Raw genomic sequence first — 20,435 nt, forward strand, 5'->3', positions numbered from 1 at the left:
CTGTAGGTATGCTGCTGGTTCTTCCTCCCCAGGTGCATCACCTTGCACTTGTCAGTGTTGAAACCCATCCTGTTCTCATCCACCCACCCCTGTAACTTGTCTAGGTCTGATTGCAGCCTATTCCTCCTGTCTAGCATGCCCACATCTTGGTGTTGTCAGCAAATTTGAACAGGGTGCTTTTTACCCCCTTGTCCAAGTCACTGATGAAGATGTTGAACAGTGCGGGCCCAAGAACCGAGCCCCGTGGAATCCCACTGCCCACATCCCTCCAGGTCAAATAAGACCTGTCCACCACCACTCTCTGGGATCAAGGTTAAAACAATGTGAACTACTGCAATGCCAGGAGGTTAAATGAATTAGAAAGAATAAAAGGAACCATCACAGTTGTATTTACATTGCTTTAATTAATTTGTTCACAAGGATATCCCTGCTCTTATGTGGATTTATACAAAACTGCAACCAGCAGAGGCCAGTGGTTATTTGGTTAGAGTAGAACATGTTTTAATAATAGCATCTTTATGCTCCAATCCTCTCAAAATATATTACAGAGATAAAAGCTAATAAGTGTAATGAAGATAATCAAACAGAGTGGCTATTAGTCAATTGGTAAAGCTCACAGATATTAAAATAGGATTCACAGAAAATGACCGACTATAAATGAAGTTTTCAACTACTCATATTCATCTCTCACAGACTTAACTTTCAGCTAAATAGTGACCAGAAATAGGCTGAGAAGGGACCCAATTTTATCATCTCACTCAAAGATTTGCTCTTCTAATGATGGAAATATATCCCCCTGTTCCAACATGCTGAAATGATATGCCAACAACAGGAAGAGACAAAATTTTGCTCTGGCATTTGAACCCATAAGCTTCAGGCTCAGAAATAAAAACGTTGCAACTATATACAAGCTACTGTAATTCAATGTCCCACAGAAGAATGTTTGCTATTATTATCTTGAAAGTTAAGTATAATCCTTGTTCAATACTTCTGTTGTGCAAGTCTTGAGGTTAACTTAAGAGATATTGAAGCCATCGCCAGATTTTATCCTCGTGATTGAAACAGACTAAAATGAATGCACTGTAGATTGATTGTGTTTCAGTGTCTTAAATATCTACTGTATTTCAATAAGCAGGACAACAGGATGTGAGGCCCTGGTTTTGATTTGGGGAGTTAATGCTTCCTTAGGGGCAAATGTTGAGGGCTGTGAAGCCCAAAGCTGTAAGCCCCAGATTCTGGAGAGGCATCAGACCTGTCTTTTTGTTCCTCTGGTGACAGCTTTAAGAGTACCCCAAATCTTGCCAATTCATTAGCTTTTTTGGTAATATGTCTCTTACTTGTTTAATGCCCCCTGCATCCCTCAAGTTGTAACAGCTTGGAAGAAGGCTGGGACAAGAATGAGAAGGCCAGCAAGAGCTGAAAGGCAACAGAACCATAACAGCAGATGAGATACCCATTTCATTGAGCTGCTGCTCTCCAACCAGAAACCTTTGTGCCAAAAGGAAGCAGCTTCACTTTCTTGACCAATCCCTTAAAATCAGACTTGGCACCAAGAAAAATGTTTAGGGTTTTCTTTTTCTATATGCATTATTTTAAAAACACCTTATTTTAGAAATCATATTTTTGAATGTGAAAAATATTATTTTGAACTTAACAGCATGGCCAGCTATATCTTTAAGAAACAAAGCAACAAACAATATAATACATTATTTAACACCTGCAGTTTCTTATAAACATTAATAACATGGGGTACAGACAGAAGTGCAGCTCCCCGCTGTACCTGAGAATGCTTTGCATTAAGCTTTCTGAGTTACAGTGATCCCCTGGACCAAACAGAAGTTCATTGCTGGTTTCAGGGTGTAGGGGAATCTAGCTGATGGCTGCCACGCTGCAGCTGATTTCCCCTAGCCAGGGCCTCCTCCATGTGAGGCTGCAAAGTTTTCAGAATGAGGGTGGGGAAGGGAGCAGAGGGGTTCTTCAACTAGCACTGGAAGGTGGGGTGGGTGAACTGGAGCCTCCCCCATCTCAGGAGGACTCTAATACACTTGCCGCACCCTCCAGTGGGGGGCCAGACCAAACCCCAAACTAAAATCCCTCCCCTCCCTTTCCCCTCTCCCATTCTGAAAACAGCTCGAGGCTGGGAGGCAGTGCAGACAGAAGTTACAGAAGACACTGTGTTCTGATATGTCTTCATCTGACTCTTCATGCACTGTATGAAGGGTCAGATTTTTACCTGATTGGCCATTTTTTTAAGTGGTCTGAAGCTGTGTGTTTGGTCACAGTTATGCTTTCTGCGGCCAGGTCCAGCAAAAATTCTGTCTGCACCTATGGTGTATTGTCTGCTTTGTTTTTATTTTATAACCCAGTTAACATTTAAAAAATATATATATTTTTATTAAAGTGACAAAGCTTATTCAAACATGTAAGACAAAATCTAGGTGGAGGCTTTACTCTGTAAATTGTCTGATACCTCTCTTGGAGCTATAAAGACACTATAGCTGAACTAAAGCCAAAAAAACACCTCTTTCTGCCTTACTGCACTTATTTACAGGCATAAGCATTTCAGGTAAATCTGATGCCTGGTAAATGCAGATACATATTATTTATTCTTTTCTCCCAGTTTAATTGGCCAGTGACTGGCAACAGATGCCACCACTTTAAAACCAGGCAGCCGCTGGATGAATAACAAAGTTCATCATGAAAAATCTGCTCCTTTGTAATCTGCAGTAGCTAGGGACCCTGTATGCACTTGGATCTCTATTTTTTTTCATAGATATCATCTATCATACATGCCTGCAAAGTTGTCTGCCTAGATACTATGAAAAATAATCCAGTTGGGAAATGTCATCCTATCCAGTGCCATTTGGCAAGATCTAACAAGGTAAAGGGCAACCTTCCCACCATCAGAACTATATTTACTTCCTATCTTTTCTACCAGGAATTCTACAGAGATGCCTCATTTGCTCACCATACTAATCTAACTGAGAGACTTGGTTGAGTTTCCACACAACATAAAAAGCTAAAATCTTCTCATTCTGGAAGAACTTCTGGAACCTTCATCTAGAAGGTATACCTGAAAAGGCATCATATTTGACCACACTGGTGAATTGAACAATCTGGCCATAAATATGTGAGCGTTACATGAAGGCACACCATCCCCAACAAAATTCCAAAATAGGGAGCGTGATAACCAATACATTATTCAGGGACAAAAGTCTGTAAGAAGATTCTCTAAAACAGAGAAGCATTATGAGCTAGTGAATAGGGCACTGGAAATGAAGGCTATAAACCTACATTCTAATAAATCTCTTTATCACCATTTGCTTGTCACATCTACTTAAAGTGTCTGTTCTTCAGGGAAGTATCACCTCTGACTAGGCTTGTACAAATGTGCTGACCAATGTCTCCTTCATCTATAACTGACTATTTAATACTAACTAACAGCAGATCTGAAAATGTACAGGAACAACAAACATTAATCTAATCACTCTCTCTCAGAATCCCATAAATAAATTAAATAATTCTAGAGGTTCCCATAGAGGAACAGAATAGGAAGGGCTACATTCTCAGGCTTGGTCATGCCTTCCATCCTTTTATTGTCTCCCATCTTTCAACACTCCAGGAAGCACTGACAAAAAAGAATACACAGAGCAGTAACAGATAAGGAACTGGCATTCAAACTTCAGAGATGAGGGCTCAGTGACAAAATTAATCTGGGCTAGGACCAGGCCAGGACTACTGCTGCTGTCCCAGAGCCAAAGCAGAGTTGCAACAAAAGGTAAGGTTGCGGGGTGCTGAGGCAGAGCGGGGGCATGCAGCAGGGGTCAGACACTAGCACATACGGGTAGGAGATGTGGGGCAGGCTGCAGAAGGAGCAGAGAATGGGGAGACAGGCACAGTCAAGGGGTGGGGGAAACAGGCAACAGGGTGGATTGGGTTGGGGGAGGCAGAAAGTGAGGGGGGTCAGACAGTTATGGAAGGGCAGGTGACGGTGGGGGGGGCTCATGGCGTGGAGATGGCAACAGGCAAGGCAGACACAAAGGATAGGGCAAGTGGTTGAGGGGCAAGCAGAGAGGGACAAGGGGCAGGGAGCAGTTAGGAAGGGCAAAGGGCAGGGGACAATGGGATTGGAGTCTTTCCCCTCACTGCCCCTCCCCCCGCCACCCTGCCACAGAAATATGTGGGAATGGATTTAAGATGGCCTTCCTTTAATTAGATTCTATACATTGAAAATCATAACAAATTTAATTACTGAGGGAGTCATCTTAAATCCAAGTAAACTTGGATTCAAGTAAATACGCTATTTCTCAGTACTATCTGTGCTGTATTATATATTACACAGTCTGAGAAGTGTTGATACTGTGTGGATGGCATTCACTAGTTGCAAAAAGGGGAACAATATGCTAAAAAATAGGCACTTCTGCCTGTATTAGGCTTATCTGAGCCACTTCCCAATCTAGCTCTGCTTACAATGAGCAGTTTCATTCAGCCACTGAGCCCACACTGTGGCATGCTAAAAGGGTCTTGTAGTCATCCCAGTTGAAAAATGCTGTGCTAAAGAAATCATTTTGGCTTTTGTCTGATTGTTTTCACTAATTCTGGCCAGTGTGACTAAGGGCAAAGAACACAGGATTAGACATGTAGGCTTCATGAGATTCATGCATGAGTCTGGTGTCACAGGCAGAGTATCAGTGTGAAAGAGCACTGATATCACACCCAGGTTAATTATTAACAGCATAAAAAGAGGAGAGTTAGGAAATTCATATATATATATACCATGCTTCCCCTGAAAAAAAATATTATAAATTTCTACAGCAGCCTGTATCCAATGAGATCAATATATCTAACAAACAATCCTTACAAGGCAGAGTAGATCATCTCTCCTTTTACACAAGAAGAAAATGAGGTATGGAGAATGCAAGTGACTTTTTCCCAGTTTCACACAGGTGAGGTAGGAGCTCAACTTGTGACTGCTACACATGTGTCCTTGTCCTGTGCTTCCACTACGAGATTATGCTAAATTATATTTAGCTTCTGCTGAGGAAAAAAAAATATCAGTGCTTTGAGTTAAGAGGAAAAGGTCACCCTCTTATTTATCATTTTAACATATCAGGGTTAATTCTAACCTCTGTCCCATTCATTCCAGTTTTTTTAGATTTTACTTGCACTGTTTCTTTGTCCCTTCTCGCACCCCCTCTTTTTCTCTCTTTTTTCAGGACATGGAGTAAGAAACAGGAAAGCTAGAGTAGACTGAAGTCCACCTGAGTAGACTTAAACCAGTTTATAAATTACATTACAGTGTATTATAAGGCACACAAACACCGTGTGCCCCCAAGGCTGGGGGGACACAGTGAGGTCCTTCAGGTGTTGGCAGCACTGGCTGTGGCAGTGGCAAGTAGGGGCTTCTGCAAGCAGCTGCAGCACTGTTGGTGGTGGGGGGAGGGTAGTGACCACCCACAGATGCTGCCGGGGGTGTCAGTGGCAAGGAGGGTGGTGGCAAGTGGCGACTGCCCTCAGGCACCAGGGGGGTTTGGTGTCACCTCTTCTCAGGGGGTGCACCTGCACCCATGTTCACTCCCTGCACATCACCAGTGATAAGGCACTGGGGAGAAATATTTTAAAAAGTCTGTGCAGCTTCCAGGAAAATCTTTGATAGGCAATGACAGTTCTGTACACAGCATAGTTTGCTGTCACACTGAAAGTAGCCAAATGAAAAATTATTGCTTTGCAGTAGTTTTATCTATGGCACACTGCCTCAAAATGAAATCTTTCATATAACGGAAAAGAGATAATAAAAATAGCGGAAATTGTCCCTACTATGTAGAAATTATTTTCATGTGTAAAAAAAACCCAATACTGTTACATTTTACTTGCTTTATGTTTATCTAGTTTGAGACATGAATCCAAAAACATTTGGCACTTACCAAAAAACATTAATTACAATTTGTTCAATGCATCTATTTTTTATAACATTATATTTACAGAATTTTTCAATTAACTTACCTCCAATATCTGGACGAAGTTTACTGTCATAACCTTGAAGTAAGGAGTCCAGTATATGAGTGACATCTCCACCATGAATCTTTGGTGCAAGTACCCATGTTTTGTTCACAGTTAGATCTTCATCATCCTCATCATCAGCTTTATCAGCACTAGTAGTGTTTAAAAATATTAGGGAAGAAAACTAGTGAAATAAAACATACGAAGCATGAAATGATAAAAGAATAAACAGTGCACCCTCATCAATATATAGAAAAATATTTGAACATATTCAGAAATATAAATAAATACCTGATATGTTTATTTTATCACTTATTTTTATGGTAGCAGAAAGCAGCAACAATTGTACCACTTGAGAAATCCAAAAAATGGTATTTGACATACAGAAGCATTAACACAGATTAAATATAGTAAAGTGAAATCATAACAGCAGTTTTATCTATTAATTTATCTTGAGCAATGTTTTTATCTAACTAAAAACCCTATGCTTTTCCCTATTCCCCTGTTGTTTTCCAAATCAATCTGCTAAAATTTCTAAGGGATGCTTAATCATCATAATATGCAGCACCTGGAAATCAAGAGCATCACCTTTCTGTCTCAGATGACCTTAATCCCAAGTGAAGATTTTTCACATGGATATATGTTATTCTGCCCGGTGATTTTTCTAAAGTATTCCTGATTTATTTTATTTACTCAACATTTTAAGCATATGGATTTAGAACAAAAATATTAATGCATTCATTTTCATACTTATGACCCAAATTATGCATCAATAATTTATTTGTTTTTTTATATATACACTGCAGCTGGCTTGCCACATTATTCATTTTAGTTCCAATTATTTATTATCTGGATATTTTGTCACATTGGAAGAAATGCACAAGGGAAACAATTACATTTTCATTTATTACCTAACTTCAATTAGATTAACAACAATTTATAATTTATCACTGAGTCACAAGAAAAAATGACAGTGACTTAGACATGTCCACAGATTCACTCAAATGATCACCCAAAGGTCAAAGAATGCCTGGAAGTAATTTTCTCTCCATTTGATTCAAATGTGTGTGGACTTAACTATTCCTCCAGTGCTCAAATTCCCAATCTATGTTACTCATCCAACATATTTCAGGGAACTGCTGTGGGCTTAAACTCAAACAAATGCATAGCTAGCTTTAACTATGGCAATGACACAATACATCTTAACAAAGATGAATTACTACAGAGCACATGGAAAAATCAGTTTCAATGATAAAATAAGCAAAAAAATTCAGGCAGAGAAAAGGAATTAAATTGCTATCCCTAAAGAAGTTGCACACCAAGGCATTGAATAGAAATATTATTGCTTGCCATTATAGCAGAATTTTCTAGAATGCCTTATTGGTAAGGCATATGAGTCTTACTCAAAGTCATTTAGATATTTTTTTTTAAATCCCGCTATTAGTCCTAATGAAGTTTTGCTTTTCTGTAGTAAATGAATACCTTTAAGATTAATAATAAGATATTCTGTATTTTTTAAAAAGAAACTCTTGAGATTCCATATCCAAACACATACTTACAAGTGCTATACCCATCTGTATCCAGTCGTCTTAATTCTACTCCATCAAAACAAAACCAAAAGTGTCTACATTATGACAATCAAGCCTTAATATGTCCTGGTTTTTCTTTTAAATTTTACCACAATTAAACATGGAATGGGCAATTTTCAGTTATTTAGAACTCAGCCAAAGTTCAATGAACTTTCATGAAGTGAGCAAATGATATTTCTCTAATTTCAGAGTGTCTTCCTTGGGGAAAAGACAAAAGCTTACTGCAAACAAAGGTATTAATAGTTTATAAGAGAATGTTGCAGAAATCTTTTATAACAAACAGCACTGTACAGCCTGAATACTGGGTCTGCTGCCATCACACCTTACAATAGCCTGATAAGTGTTTTGTTTCTTTTAGATGCATATTTATTATAGACATATACACACTTCAAATATCAAATATTACGTGTACCATTAAGTATAATTCCACAATGAACTAAAAAACAGGTAATAACAGGAGGCGCTCAGGGCTACTTGCCCTCAGGAGCTTCTGAGGCCCAGCCAGCTGGTATCTGGGGACACTAGCCCCCTGTGCCAGCTGGACTGCTAAAGCAACCTTAACATAGAGTTGCCTGTAACAGGTGGCCTGCTTGGGGCCGATCCAACCGTGGCCCGCCCACCTGTTCCTGGGCTAACTGCTCACATTCTCACTCGCCACGCCTTATTGTTAGTTAGTTAAATAGATGTTAATAAGCAGGAGGCTGCCCATTTCCTGCCCTGATGCCAGGGGACGCTATCTGCAGCTCCTTTCCTCCCCTACACTGCAACCCAAGCCTCGCAGATGGCATCTATAGTTCTTACAATCACCAGCCCCCACACTGGACCCCAGAATCGTACTGTTGAACCCCACCTGGATTCCTGGCCTCAGGAGGTCTCTTTCGCCTTCATACCGGGCAACAGAGCCCCCTGAACTGCTTCCTCTTCAGGTGTGATCCCCCCACCGGGATCCTTCGGTTCACTAGCCCTGGCCAACCTCCGGGCCAGTTGGAACCCCAGGTCCTCAGCTCTTGGGCGTTTCTCGAGGTGGGCCCCTGGCCCTTTGACCCTTCCGGTCCTGGCCCCAGCATGGGCCAGTCAGGAGAAGTTCAGACAGGCCTCAGTCTATGGCCCCTACTCTTTCTTACCTTCCTGACCCTCCAGCAAAGGGGTAACCCACCCAGTTGTGGGGGTTAGGGGTTGTGCCCCAACCTGCCTTTCACCAGGGTGGTCACTGGCCTGGCATTTCCTGGGGGCTCCTGCACCACTGAGAGCCCCATCAGGCCACCCACTCCCGGCAGGGTGCAGTTTTAGGTCATACCCAGGACCAGGAGCCTCCTTACCATCCCCTACAGCTCCTCCCTTACCTCCAGATGATATCAACAGCCCTCCAGTCAGGCAATGCTGTTGCCTGGCCTCCAGCAGCAGAACTGCTGTGTTTATACGGGCAGCCCCAAATCCAAAAAGGCTGCCCTCATCAGGCACCTGGCAGCTGCCAGCTCCAGGCCCTTAAAGTGGCAGGCACCCCCAATGCCCTGCCACATAGCCCCTGCACCTTTACCCACTGCAACAGTCTGGTAGTGGGGGCTGCTGCCTAGCTGTGACCTGCCACCACCTGTGACATCATCCACCCCCTTGGACCTATGGCCCCATGGCTGCATACCTGCCAGACCTGGACAAGAACCACGCAGCCACCTGGACTGTGGTATGAACACTGTAACAGAGCCTCCTGCACTTCTGGGCCAGATACCAGTGGCTGTACAGTTGGCCTTTGTGCAGCACTGCTGTCATGCCTTCCCGCCCCTGCTCTGCCATCTAGGTGGCTATCACCCAAAAGATGTGTTTATTGTGATGGCCCACTTTGAATTATCAAAGCATGTCTTCTTGGCCCCAAATGGCCAGGTCAGCCACCTTGTCTGACCTCCAGCTAGGCCCCTGGTGCTGGCCCTGGGCAGGATCCTCTGCCTGGGTCTCACCACTTTCCTCACCAGCAGAGATCCTGGTGTTCCCTGTTTAAAAATAGCAAATTCTATGATTAAAAAAAAAGAAACTAGAGCTGACAAATGATTTAAAAAATTATTGCAGTGCAAAGGAAAAGCGGTCCCTTCCCATCACCACTTTTGGGCCTTCATGCTGCAGCCTCCCAGAGCCCATGCCCATGGGCCCATGCTCTGTAGCTCCTCTGCACTGCCACTGCTGCCCTGCTGGGTGGCCCATAGATGGCTGCAACAGCAGCAGAGAGGAGCCACACAGCAGCCCAGGAGTGGGCTCTGGGTGGCTGCAACAAGAAATGCCCAGCAGTGGTAAAGGAGAGAGGCTGCTTTCCCCCCCGCATGTCGAGTAGCAGCTTCTGCCCAGCCACTGCCATTACTTAGTGTAGGCAGGTGCGTCTGGAGCAGGCGTGGGGTGGTCTGAGGATGGGGCTGCATGCGCGGTGTCTGGCTGGTATGGAGCTGGTCCAAACTTTCCCAAATTAGGAAACTACCAAATTTTCTGATGTGTGCAATTAATGTAATTAAAAAAATTAATGCAAAAACAAATTAATGTGTTAATCAGTTAACTGTGATTTACTGACAGCCCTAAAAAAAACCCAAATTCTTTCATTAAAATACCCTAAATCTGTGTTCTTCTGCAAATAAAGTGAAACACCACTATATAGGGAGAGATATCAGCTGAGCAATGTTTTATTGATATATTTACCATTTTAAAGCAAATTGGAAGCCTACCAGTGCCTAAATCATGGTAATAAAATGAATTCTAAATATCTACACACTTTGGTGTTTACTTTTGGGTTTTTTTATTCATAGAAAAATCAGAGCTGTCTCTGCCCCATTTGCTCATAGGAGTGGGGTGCTGACCAGCACTGATATGCTAGTGACCTAACCTTGCCCCTCACTCTCAACCCACAGCCCCACCAGCGCCCCTCACTCCTGATATGCAGCCCTTGCCTACCCCCACTACTTCTCTCCCAGCAGCAGGTCTGTCCCAGCACCAGGACATGAGTCCAGCTGCAGCTGTTCCAACTGCTGCTTTGTGAATCTGAGCAGTGCCAGCCCTTACTGATCTGCTCCCTGCACCTCTGTCCAGGCCCCAGCTGTTCCTGGAAAGGCCTCGAGTGGGGTTTAGAAACTGGACTGAGCAACCTCTTTCCCTTCCAGGTCAGCCTTCACCTGCACAGGGGCTCTAAGCCTGGTTCCGGCATTCTCTTCTACCTGAAGTGCTCCCCCCACACCAACCCCCATCTCTCTTGCTCTTTCTCTCACAGACACACACACACACCCCTGCTTCCACCTCCAACCCTCCCCCCAGCCCATCACACACCCAAGTGGTTCCTGGGACCAGAAGCGCCCTCAGGCTGGGGCCACATGTCCCAGCACCAGTGTGAGCATGGGGCAAGGCTGCAGTGTGGCAGTTGCCCCTGAAGCTGCAGCTCCTGCCAGTAGGTCCCAACCCATCCCATTTGGTGGCTGGGTACCCAGGGTGTGAGATTTGTGCAGGGGATGTGGGATTGCAGGGGGTGCATGTGGGGGAATTTAGGGGGTTTGTAGGTGGGTGCAGGGTTTGTGGGTAGATTGGGGGGGAGACTGTGTGGATGTGGGGACTGCTTAGAAGGGCTGGGTCCCCTGCCTGGCCCCCCGCACAGCCTACCCCTCCCCCCCAGCAGCAGCAACAGCTGTTGGGGCACTCAGGGCCCACTACTGGCAGAGCCCCCCCTCGCAACCCCATGGTGTGGTGCAGCCCTGGCTGCCTGGGACCCAGTGCTGCCTGTGCCACATAGTTTCATAGACCACATGGTGCAGGCCCGGCCTGGAAAGATGCACCTTCAGAAAGGACCCTGCTGTTCTTGCTGTCACCCAGGGCCCCTGACACCACATTCAAGAGCTGTGCACCCTCAAGTGAGGCCAGGCCCTGCCTCCCAGTGCCCTGCATTCAATCGAGCTGATCTGGCTCCATGGAAGCAGGACGTGGCACAGCCTGAGAGTGCACAGCTCTTGCATGCAGTCCCAAGGGCCCCAGGGGACAAGAATGGCCCAGTCCTGCCCAAAGGTGCACACTTCCAGGCTGGGGTGGGCCAGGCCAGGCCGAAGTCATTTGACACAGGTGGTACCAGGTCCCAGGTGGCCAGGGCCATGCCGCACTGTGAGTGGGCGCTGCCAGTAGTGGGCCCTGAGCACCCTGATGGAAGCTATTGCTGCTGCAGTGGGTGGAGGGGGCTGTGCACCATGTGGGGGTGGGCAGGTGACCCACCCCTCCTGAGTAGTCCTCCCACTGCCAAAGCCCCCCCCCCCCCCCCCCCCCCACACACACACACACACAATCTCCTCCACCCCCACATCCTTATTTACTAGGGTCAGAGCCTGGGTTAATCCATTGTTGCAGTCTTGCCCTGCTCCTATTTGCCCTAGCATGCTGAGGTAGCATGCTCAAGCAGCAAGGGAAGGGTGCCAGAGCATCTGTTTTGAGGACCCAGCCTCATGTTGCTTCAGGGCATGCTTCTGGACCACTTTTTTTCAGTGTGGGTTTTTTTGGGGGGTTTTTTGAGACAAGGATTTCCCAATAGCAAAATTAGATATGCAGTGTAGGAAATATCTTTTCATTCCCAGCATGCCTCTTGTGGCATCTCAAACTGCTTTGAGATGCTGAAACAGGGACATGCTCACTTGTCTGGATGCACCCAATAAGAATAAAAACAGATATTAGTAGGGACCTACCAAATTCACGATTTTGCAGATTCCATAAAATCTGGCATTGCCCACAAAATTTGCAGAAATCACAACATGCGGTGGGGGGGAGGGCAGGACTTACCAAGTGCTGTAGCAACTCACTGGAGGGGGGAAGGGGATATGAGATGGGGCTGCTTGCAAGATGACTGACACCCCTGCTCATCGCTGCTAATTGGCTATGAGGGCTGCCTGTCCTCCAATCTGTGGCAAGGGGCAGGGCTGCATGATGGACAGCCTTTGCAGCCAACCAGTGGTGTAGGGCATGGCCACATGATGGTCAGCTCCCACAGCTAATTAGCAGCAAGGGGCATGGCCACCAGGGCCTGTCTGCCAATCAGAGGCATGGGCGGCTATCAGGTGTGGCTGCCCATGCCCCCTGCAAATTGGTAGGTCCCTAGTTGTTAGATTTCTCCCAGAATACAGCCTTTTATTCAGGTACTGTACAGATGGACAAATCCATTGTCCCACTTTAAGTACCTGTGAAATACCATGATAATACTCGCCATCACCCACCTCCCACACACAATCAGGACTAATTAGAATTAATTACCATTCAAATTGCATGGGGAAATTATTGTTCCACCTGCCTGTTTTGACAGCACTCAGAGCCAGGGACACTCAAATTCATTGTCTTTACCTTAGGGGATTATGATAATAAGGATTTAAATTGAATTTACAAGTGTATAGCAGGAGGAAGCACCAGCGCTTTAAAACCCCCATCTTATAACCAAGTCCTTGCAGACCGGTCCTGCACCTATCAGACTCAGTGAAACCAAGAGATTTGGAAATCTTCCTGAGGTACTTTCAGGACTATGTCTATAGAAGTCTGAATTGAATGACTCATTAGATATGAACATACTTCCTCGTAAGGAACAGGGTGCTGGGGCAAAGATTTCAATAACTCTTACAAAATTTGAGGTAATCGTGCATATAGAGTAGTTGAGTAGCCTATAGATTGCAGCAGAAACAAGCAGGGATGCTATCTCTGTTTGTTCCATCCCTGTTCTAGTGAACTTGATCAGAAGGAAACTGATTGCCTAATATCACCCAGCTATGCATTTTCGACTTTGAGGAGCACTGCCTTCCTTGCTGTCTAGCAAAGATTATGGCATGGATCAGTGCTAGGCCACAAAGACAGAGACTGAATCTAGATAAGACAGGAGTGATGCTGACTAGCTAAGAGAAGCAACCAAAAAATATGACAAAATTTATGAGCCCCTTCAACAGCCTCAAGCTGCAGCAGGGGAAGTTTATATTGGAGATTAAGAGGAACTTCCAGGCATAGGAACAGGCTACCTAAGTGGCTTGCAAACACAACCCCCCCCCCCCCAAAAAAAAACATACTTTACCAAAAGCAGCAGCATATTACTTCAACCTGGCTCTGCAATATATAAATCAAGGCTTTTTGTGGGGCTTCAGTGAGGGCTTTTGGTACTTTTAGCCAAAGCTGATTCAATCATCCATTAGATAAAAAGTGCCAAAAAATCCGCACTATAGTGCCTGATCTATACAGACATTGGGTAAGATGGGTCCAACTCAGGCACTGCCTCTTCTGAGCATCTGCAGGGCTCAGTGCAGGAACACGCCAAGATTAAAATAAAGCACTGGGGGGGGGGGGCGCGGGAGAAATTGTTCTTTTGAGGGGGAGGGGAGGGTAACGTCTGCAAGCAGCCCTAGAGAAGTTGTAGAACCTTCATCCTTGGAAACATTCAAAATCAGGTTATACCACAGGTGGGCAATTATTTCAGGTGAAGAGCTGCTTACCGAATTCTAGCAACCTGTCAGGGGCCGCATGGGGATGCCTCACCCCCTGGTCGCCATCTTGTGACCAGAAGTCCCACCCTCTAACCCCTGACCTTTGCCACCAGAAGTCCCTCCCCTTGTCCCCAGAAGTACTCCTTTCAGCAAGGGGTTCTGCCATCTCAGAACCAGAAAAATACCAAATTATATTCTAAAACATGATCATCTACAACATTCATTAATTTGATTTTGAAAAATATTTTTGTCTTGATTTACATGTTTGTGTAGTGTACGTAGAGGTGACTGCACAATAGCTTAAAATGAAGTCTTATTCTTGTATATTGTGAGAGGTAGGTATAGGTTTGTGAGGGTTGTGGGTGTGGGTGGATAGTGGGGGAGGCTGACTAGAGTTTGTGAATGGCAGTGTGAGGGGAAGTGTAGGTGCATGTGTATGGAGGAATGTGCATGTGGGACTCACCCTATGAACACACACACACTGCCCCTGTGCCTGCACGCACACACACACACACTCTGCCCTGTGCCTGTCCACACACACACACACACACACACACACACACACACACACACACACACACACACACACCCCTACCAGCAAAGTCCCATGCTATGTGGTCCGGAGATGCAGCCAGGAGCCACAGCCACATGGTGCTGGAGCACGGCAGGGGCACAAAAGCAGGGAACTGGCTGGGGGTGGGCATGTCAGGGCTGGGCTGCTCAAGCCTAAAAGCCTGATGAGGGCTCCCCCTGGGTCCCACTGCCCCTGGCTCCAGCCAGCTTTGACAGGGAGCTGGGGCAAATAAATATTAAGTGACTAAAATTTTTAGGGGCTCTGCAGCCGGATAAAATAGCCTGGAGGGTCAGATGTGGCCCACCAGCCCCTAATTTCCCCACCCCTGGGTTAGACAGGCATTTAGCTGAGATGGTTTAGTCAGGAATGAACCTGTCTTGAGCAGGGAACTTGACTAGATGACCTTGTGACATCCCTTCCAGCCCTTTTTTCCTATGATCCTAAGAAATTGAGCGTTTATGCATTTTTTCCTTGAGTTCACAAGCTGAAGTTCTGGGTAGATATTTAGTATCTGATAAAAGATTGGGTAGCAATAAAAACCCAAAGCTTCTTACCACTTTATTCCCCCAAATATACAAATCAACATTTGGCCAAGAGCTTCTTTCAAATGTAGATCTGACTCTCTCATTCTCTTCTTCATCACTCTCAAATGGACTACTGCTGTGGACTCTGCATGGGAGCTAAATCATAAATTTATCTGGAAACCAAGTGTTACAGAATGACCATGCCTCTTGCAATGTAATATAATGTGTCCTATTCGGGATATGCATATGCTGCAGCATCTATATTAACTGTCCATTAGTTTCTCGGAATATAAAGTTCTGATGTTACCTGTGCAATTCTAAATAGGTAGGAACAATACTACTTCCAAAAAAGATTCAGGCCCTGTGCAGTTCAGAAGCTGTATGTCATGGGAGACAGTCAAGTTGGAAAAAAAGGTTTGTTGGCTCGTATTCTCCATAAGCAACACATAATATTAGAATTAAGGTGCACGAAACTGGTTTTCAGTCTTACTCTCTGGGTCCAAATATAACACTGCAAAATCACTTCATCTTATTAGGCCCATGAAGCAAAAGAATGATGACCGGCAGAGGATGAGTGTTTTTGTTCATTTTTTTTTTGGATAGTTAAATTTTTACATGGGGTGGAGATATAACTGCAGAATTCAAAACTGTAACTTACATATTTGGCAAAGACGATTAACTTGGGTTAAACACCTTGTATTTCTCTGTAAGCAACATAAGTCACTGAGAACCCAGGGACGTTTACCACCAGCTTTGATTCTCATCTTCAACCACTTCTCCTAATGCTCAGAATTTGCCTGCTCAGGGAAACTGTCACAGGATCAAGGGGATGTCCTGTGACTAAATGGAGTTAAGGAGCTGCCAATCACTAGGGACAGTTCAGGTGCTGGTTGCCGCAGCAACCAGACAGGTCAGGTGGCCAGAGTGGGGCAGGGCCGGGCCTTTATAAACAGCCCAGGCCAAAGCCTGACTAGCAGTTCCCCTCTGGCAGCTGCAGGAGCTCTGCGGTAGAGCTGAGCAGCTTGAATTGGTGGTTGCAGCCTTATCTTGCAGACCGGCCGCAATGATGCTGGGGATGAAAACACCCTAAAGGGAGGTATGGGTGGGAGCCCTAGAGGGAGCTTGGACTTTACATTATGAGCGGGGAGGCTCTGTGTTGTTTGTGTTGTGGCTGGCTGGCTGACTCTTACTTATGATTATACTGGAGGACTGGGTGAGGCTGTAGGGGTGTGAGGAGGCCTCACGGGGGCTCCCCAGTATTTTGGGGGTTCCCGGTGCCCAGCAGGGGCACAGTGCTTAGTGCCACTGTGGGCACTGCATGAGAAGTGCCAGAAAGGCGCTTGAGGTGCGGCACAGGCCCCAGAGTGGGGCAGCGGGCGCTCGAGGCGCGGCACAGGCCCGGGAAGATTGGAGAGGGGCGCCAGGTGGGTGACAAGCCCAGGGGGCCAGAGAGGGGCACCCGAGGCAGGACAAGCCCGAGTGGTGCCGGAGAGGGCGCCGAAGGGCGGGGGACCCAAACAATGTCCAAGGAACAGCTGCGAGGCTTGGGGCGTGCTAAAGGGGAGGTTGGAGGCACGCATAGCCCTTAAAGCAGGGGTGCGCAGAGGCACCCATAAGGAGTAGGGGTAGGAACATACGTACCGTTCACCCGGAGATAAAGGCAGCCTCCCATATAAACTCAATTGTCATCAAAGTCATGGCGGGCGAGAAACCGAGGGTGCTGAATCACCTAGAGTGACAGTAGGCAGCGCTAGGGAGTTCATGGCCGCTCCTAGGCCCCACTCCCTCACAGAAACACAGCAAGTAGGCTACTTTAAACATCATTCTATATATATTTTTCTCTCCCATTTTCTGTAACAGGTTATTTTAGTATGCTCACCAAATCATAGTTGAAATTCTTGGTTCTCGTGTTTTCCTGATAAGATCAAGTAAATATAATTCACCTCAACAAGACCTATTCTCTGGGCAGACTTTTAAGAATTATTTTAGGCACTAAAATTCTGAGTTAATTTGATAAGGCGCTCACACATTAAAAAGTTAGTTTCATGGTGCTATATTATTTTACATATGTTGCTCTTCAGATGGTAAATTTAAAGATTTCTTTGTGAATGTTAAAAATAGCTTTCTAAAATATGCTTGTTGTTTTGATAGGGCTTCAGCCAGCTTCATAAATTGATGCACAACTACATGTATATTGTTAATGGTAATTAGGCAAAAAGTGCCCTAATTATACTCTCTGTTTTTCAACTAATTGGAGATATTACCATGACTAATAAATCCCTAAGCACAAGTGACTAAGGACCGAATAAGTCTTTCAAATATCAGGCAACATGTTCATCCTTAGACATTAATATCATAGGTTTATGTTCTACTTTTAATGTGGAAAAAATGATAACAGATGAGTTAAGTTGTAATTAACATCTGTCAAGTTATGCAATTAATTGTTTAAAAAAAAAAGAACAGTGATTCGGTATACTGTTGTATGCAGTTATTGCCATTTTAGGTACCATACTGGGGATTACATGAGCTGTGTAAATGTGAATGCATAGTCAGTGACCTTGAATTTTAAGTGTTTTAGATAAAAATGTAACTTTAGGACCTTTAATAACTGAATTCAATGATGAATTGTGGTTGATATGACACTTTATTTCTGGATAACTAGAGCTAAAAATGCCCAAGCCATAGGGAAATGCACCAATGCCCATAGCTATTCAAAGATAAAACTGTACAGTGTTCTTTGTAATTTTATATACTTGCAGATATTACAATCTTTCCTAACAGAGAGTGCTTATCATAACAAAATTACACTGAGACATGAGTAGGATCATCAATATTAGGTCAATACTCCAGGTGCTTTTCTCAAATGGCCAAAGTTTATGGATAGATTTTTTTTTTTTTTTTAAACTTACACAGAATTCTTACCATTACACTAATCTTATCCAGACTGCATAATTAATCTCTTCGTATCTATTGCCTATTAATAATCTACTGTAACTACCACATTGGTATTGCACTTAGGACATTGGTCAGCACATCTCCCCACTTTACCTGCATACACCAGGGATATTTGCTAGTGGTTAAGATATGGATGAACCAAGGTCAAAATTGAAAATGACAAAAGAGAACCTGAAATAAAGTGTAACATCAAGACTTTCTGTTTGTGTGCTATGCCCTGGTAACAGGGAACCCTAGCCCTGTTACCAAGAGGCAGAGCTGCCCCTTTAAGACCTGGGGATACAGAAATACCAAGTGCCGGGGGGTAGGGGTTGAGAGCCCAACCACCTGGGCCAGTCAGCTGACTGGAAGGAGGAAGGGCTCTGGGGCACATACAAACCCCAGGGCTGGGGCTAGACAGTTAGTTCTCTGGCAGCAGCCAAGAAGGAAGGAGCTCTCATAAGGGAAGCTAACTGGAGATGCTTGACTGCCTGTTCTGCTTCTGGTAGGATTAAGGGGATATAGCAGCTCATAGCTACTGGTGGCAGGGGGGAGGCCCAGCAAATTGAGAGAGAAGCTTGCCTTCTAAAAGGAGTTAGAGTGTGGCTTATAGAACTCTTATGTTATAGCCCAGGGGCTCATATTTATGTTATTGTTTGTCTGGTGGACCAGGCTGATGCTATTTGGGGAGAAGGCCTCAGTGGGACACACCACTGTGCAAAGCCCCAGCATCAGGTGGTGATCAGGCCCTAGTGCTGGGGGTGCAGCACCAGGTGGTGCAGAGACAGGGGGAGACCCCAGTGCCAAGAAGCACAGCAAGAGAGAGCGAGCCAATCTAATGCCCTAGGGTGCAGGTCAACATTTATACCATGTGAGGCATGGGCCACCATGTAGGGAAGGTTTGGAGTGATGGAGAGAGCCCCCTAGCATTAGGGTATTAAATGGGCAGCCTCCTACCTGAATAACATCATAATTATTGTTCCATCAAGGCATGGCAGGCGAGAGAGATGGCTGGGTAGCCCAGAAACAGCGGGTCACGCCTACATTAGACAGGCACAGGGATGGACCTCAGTCACGGCCCTCAAGAGTTATTGTAATTTATAGAGTAGAACAGAAACACCCAGGTCAGGATATGAAATGAATGGTACAGGATGATTTGAAACATTTAAAATACAGATAGAATGGAATACGTAATTTCTTTTGATTGTTGTATAAGACAGTCATTTTTCACCTTGTGGGAATTCAAACCTATGTCTAAGAGGTCTGTGAAAGATGACTATGAGGATCAAAACAATGTGAATACCCACACTTACAAGTCAAAGTGTTCTGCACCTCCACTGAAATTTTTTTTAAGGGTCCACAAATAGAAAAAAGTTAAAAACCACTGATATAAAAGTAATGTTGGAAATCAGGGGAACTTTGCAGCAGCCCGGAGGAGCCTGTATGGTGTTATGCTGATTACCTTGTCACAGGTAGTCAGCATAAATGCCTTAACTCCTGGTCTGGTGTACTTGTCTGGCCAACACATGTTAGTTCTTTGCTTGTAGACAATAAACCCAGCCTCTTGTTTACCGTCAAACTGAGCCCATAGTCATACTTCAAAACAAGATTAGTGTTGGAATCTCCTGGGTGCAACTTGGCTGCAGTTCCTGAGGCTTCAGTACTGCTAACACATCAATAACACCCAATGAGAACAGCAACAACAATGACACTGATAACCCCTGACAAAACTGGTGACCCCAACTGCTGATTTGTTAAGTAGCAAACTGCCCTCTCATAGCGTCACAATTTATAATGGCAGAGAATTACAAGCTGGGGAATAATCTCCTCTCCTCCCTAATTTTTCTCCCAGAGTTTAATGAATTATGGACACACTGGGTAATAGAAAAAAGCAGTCCATGTGACTTTACCGAAAGAGAGTAGGGAAACTTGACCAGGAATTCAACAAGTTATAACAGAAATAGTAGCTTTGAAAAAAGTAGAAGTAAAAAATGTAGGATGCTGCAGGCAATGGGGATGGCTCTTCAACAGTTGAAACAGCATTCTATAAAGTTAGTAGAGCAGGTGCGAGTAAAAGAAAAAGAATCAGAAGAAACAATACAGGCAGTGAAGCATTGGAAATCTTAAGCCCTGCTGGCAGGGCAGCAAACTGTGCAGATGCATGAGAAGTTACAAGTGCAGGAACAGAAAAAAAATTGGAAACAGCAGTTGAAAATTTGAAACAAGCTAAAGTGCTGCTCACCAGTGCAAATCTTGAAAGACAACAACACATTCCAAGTATTAACACCTGGAGTGTAGGGGCAAAAATGGAAGAATGTGGCTGTAGCAAAATTTAAAAACAGGAAACTGGGACAATTAG

The 20,435-nt window shown here is 44.8% G+C and overlaps 1 protein-coding gene across 1 annotated transcript in view; it reads right to left on the reverse strand.

The window, feature by feature from the left end:
- The window catches only part of GABRG1 (gamma-aminobutyric acid type A receptor subunit gamma1), a 106,550-nt gene that overhangs the window by 63,886 nt on the left and 22,229 nt on the right, over positions 1–20,435 (reverse strand). Inside the window, exon 2 of the mRNA XM_090035873.1 lies at positions 6,004–6,152. Within this exon, the coding sequence (XP_089891999.1) occupies positions 6,004–6,152 (149 nt within the window). The remainder of the gene's footprint in view (positions 1–6,003; positions 6,153–20,435) is intronic.

The sequence above is a fragment of the Crocodylus siamensis genome, chromosome 2, assembly GCF_052110815.1.
Source record: "Crocodylus siamensis isolate JL-2025a chromosome 2, ASM5211081v1, whole genome shotgun sequence".
NCBI classification, from domain to species: domain Eukaryota; kingdom Metazoa; phylum Chordata; order Crocodylia; family Crocodylidae; genus Crocodylus; species Crocodylus siamensis.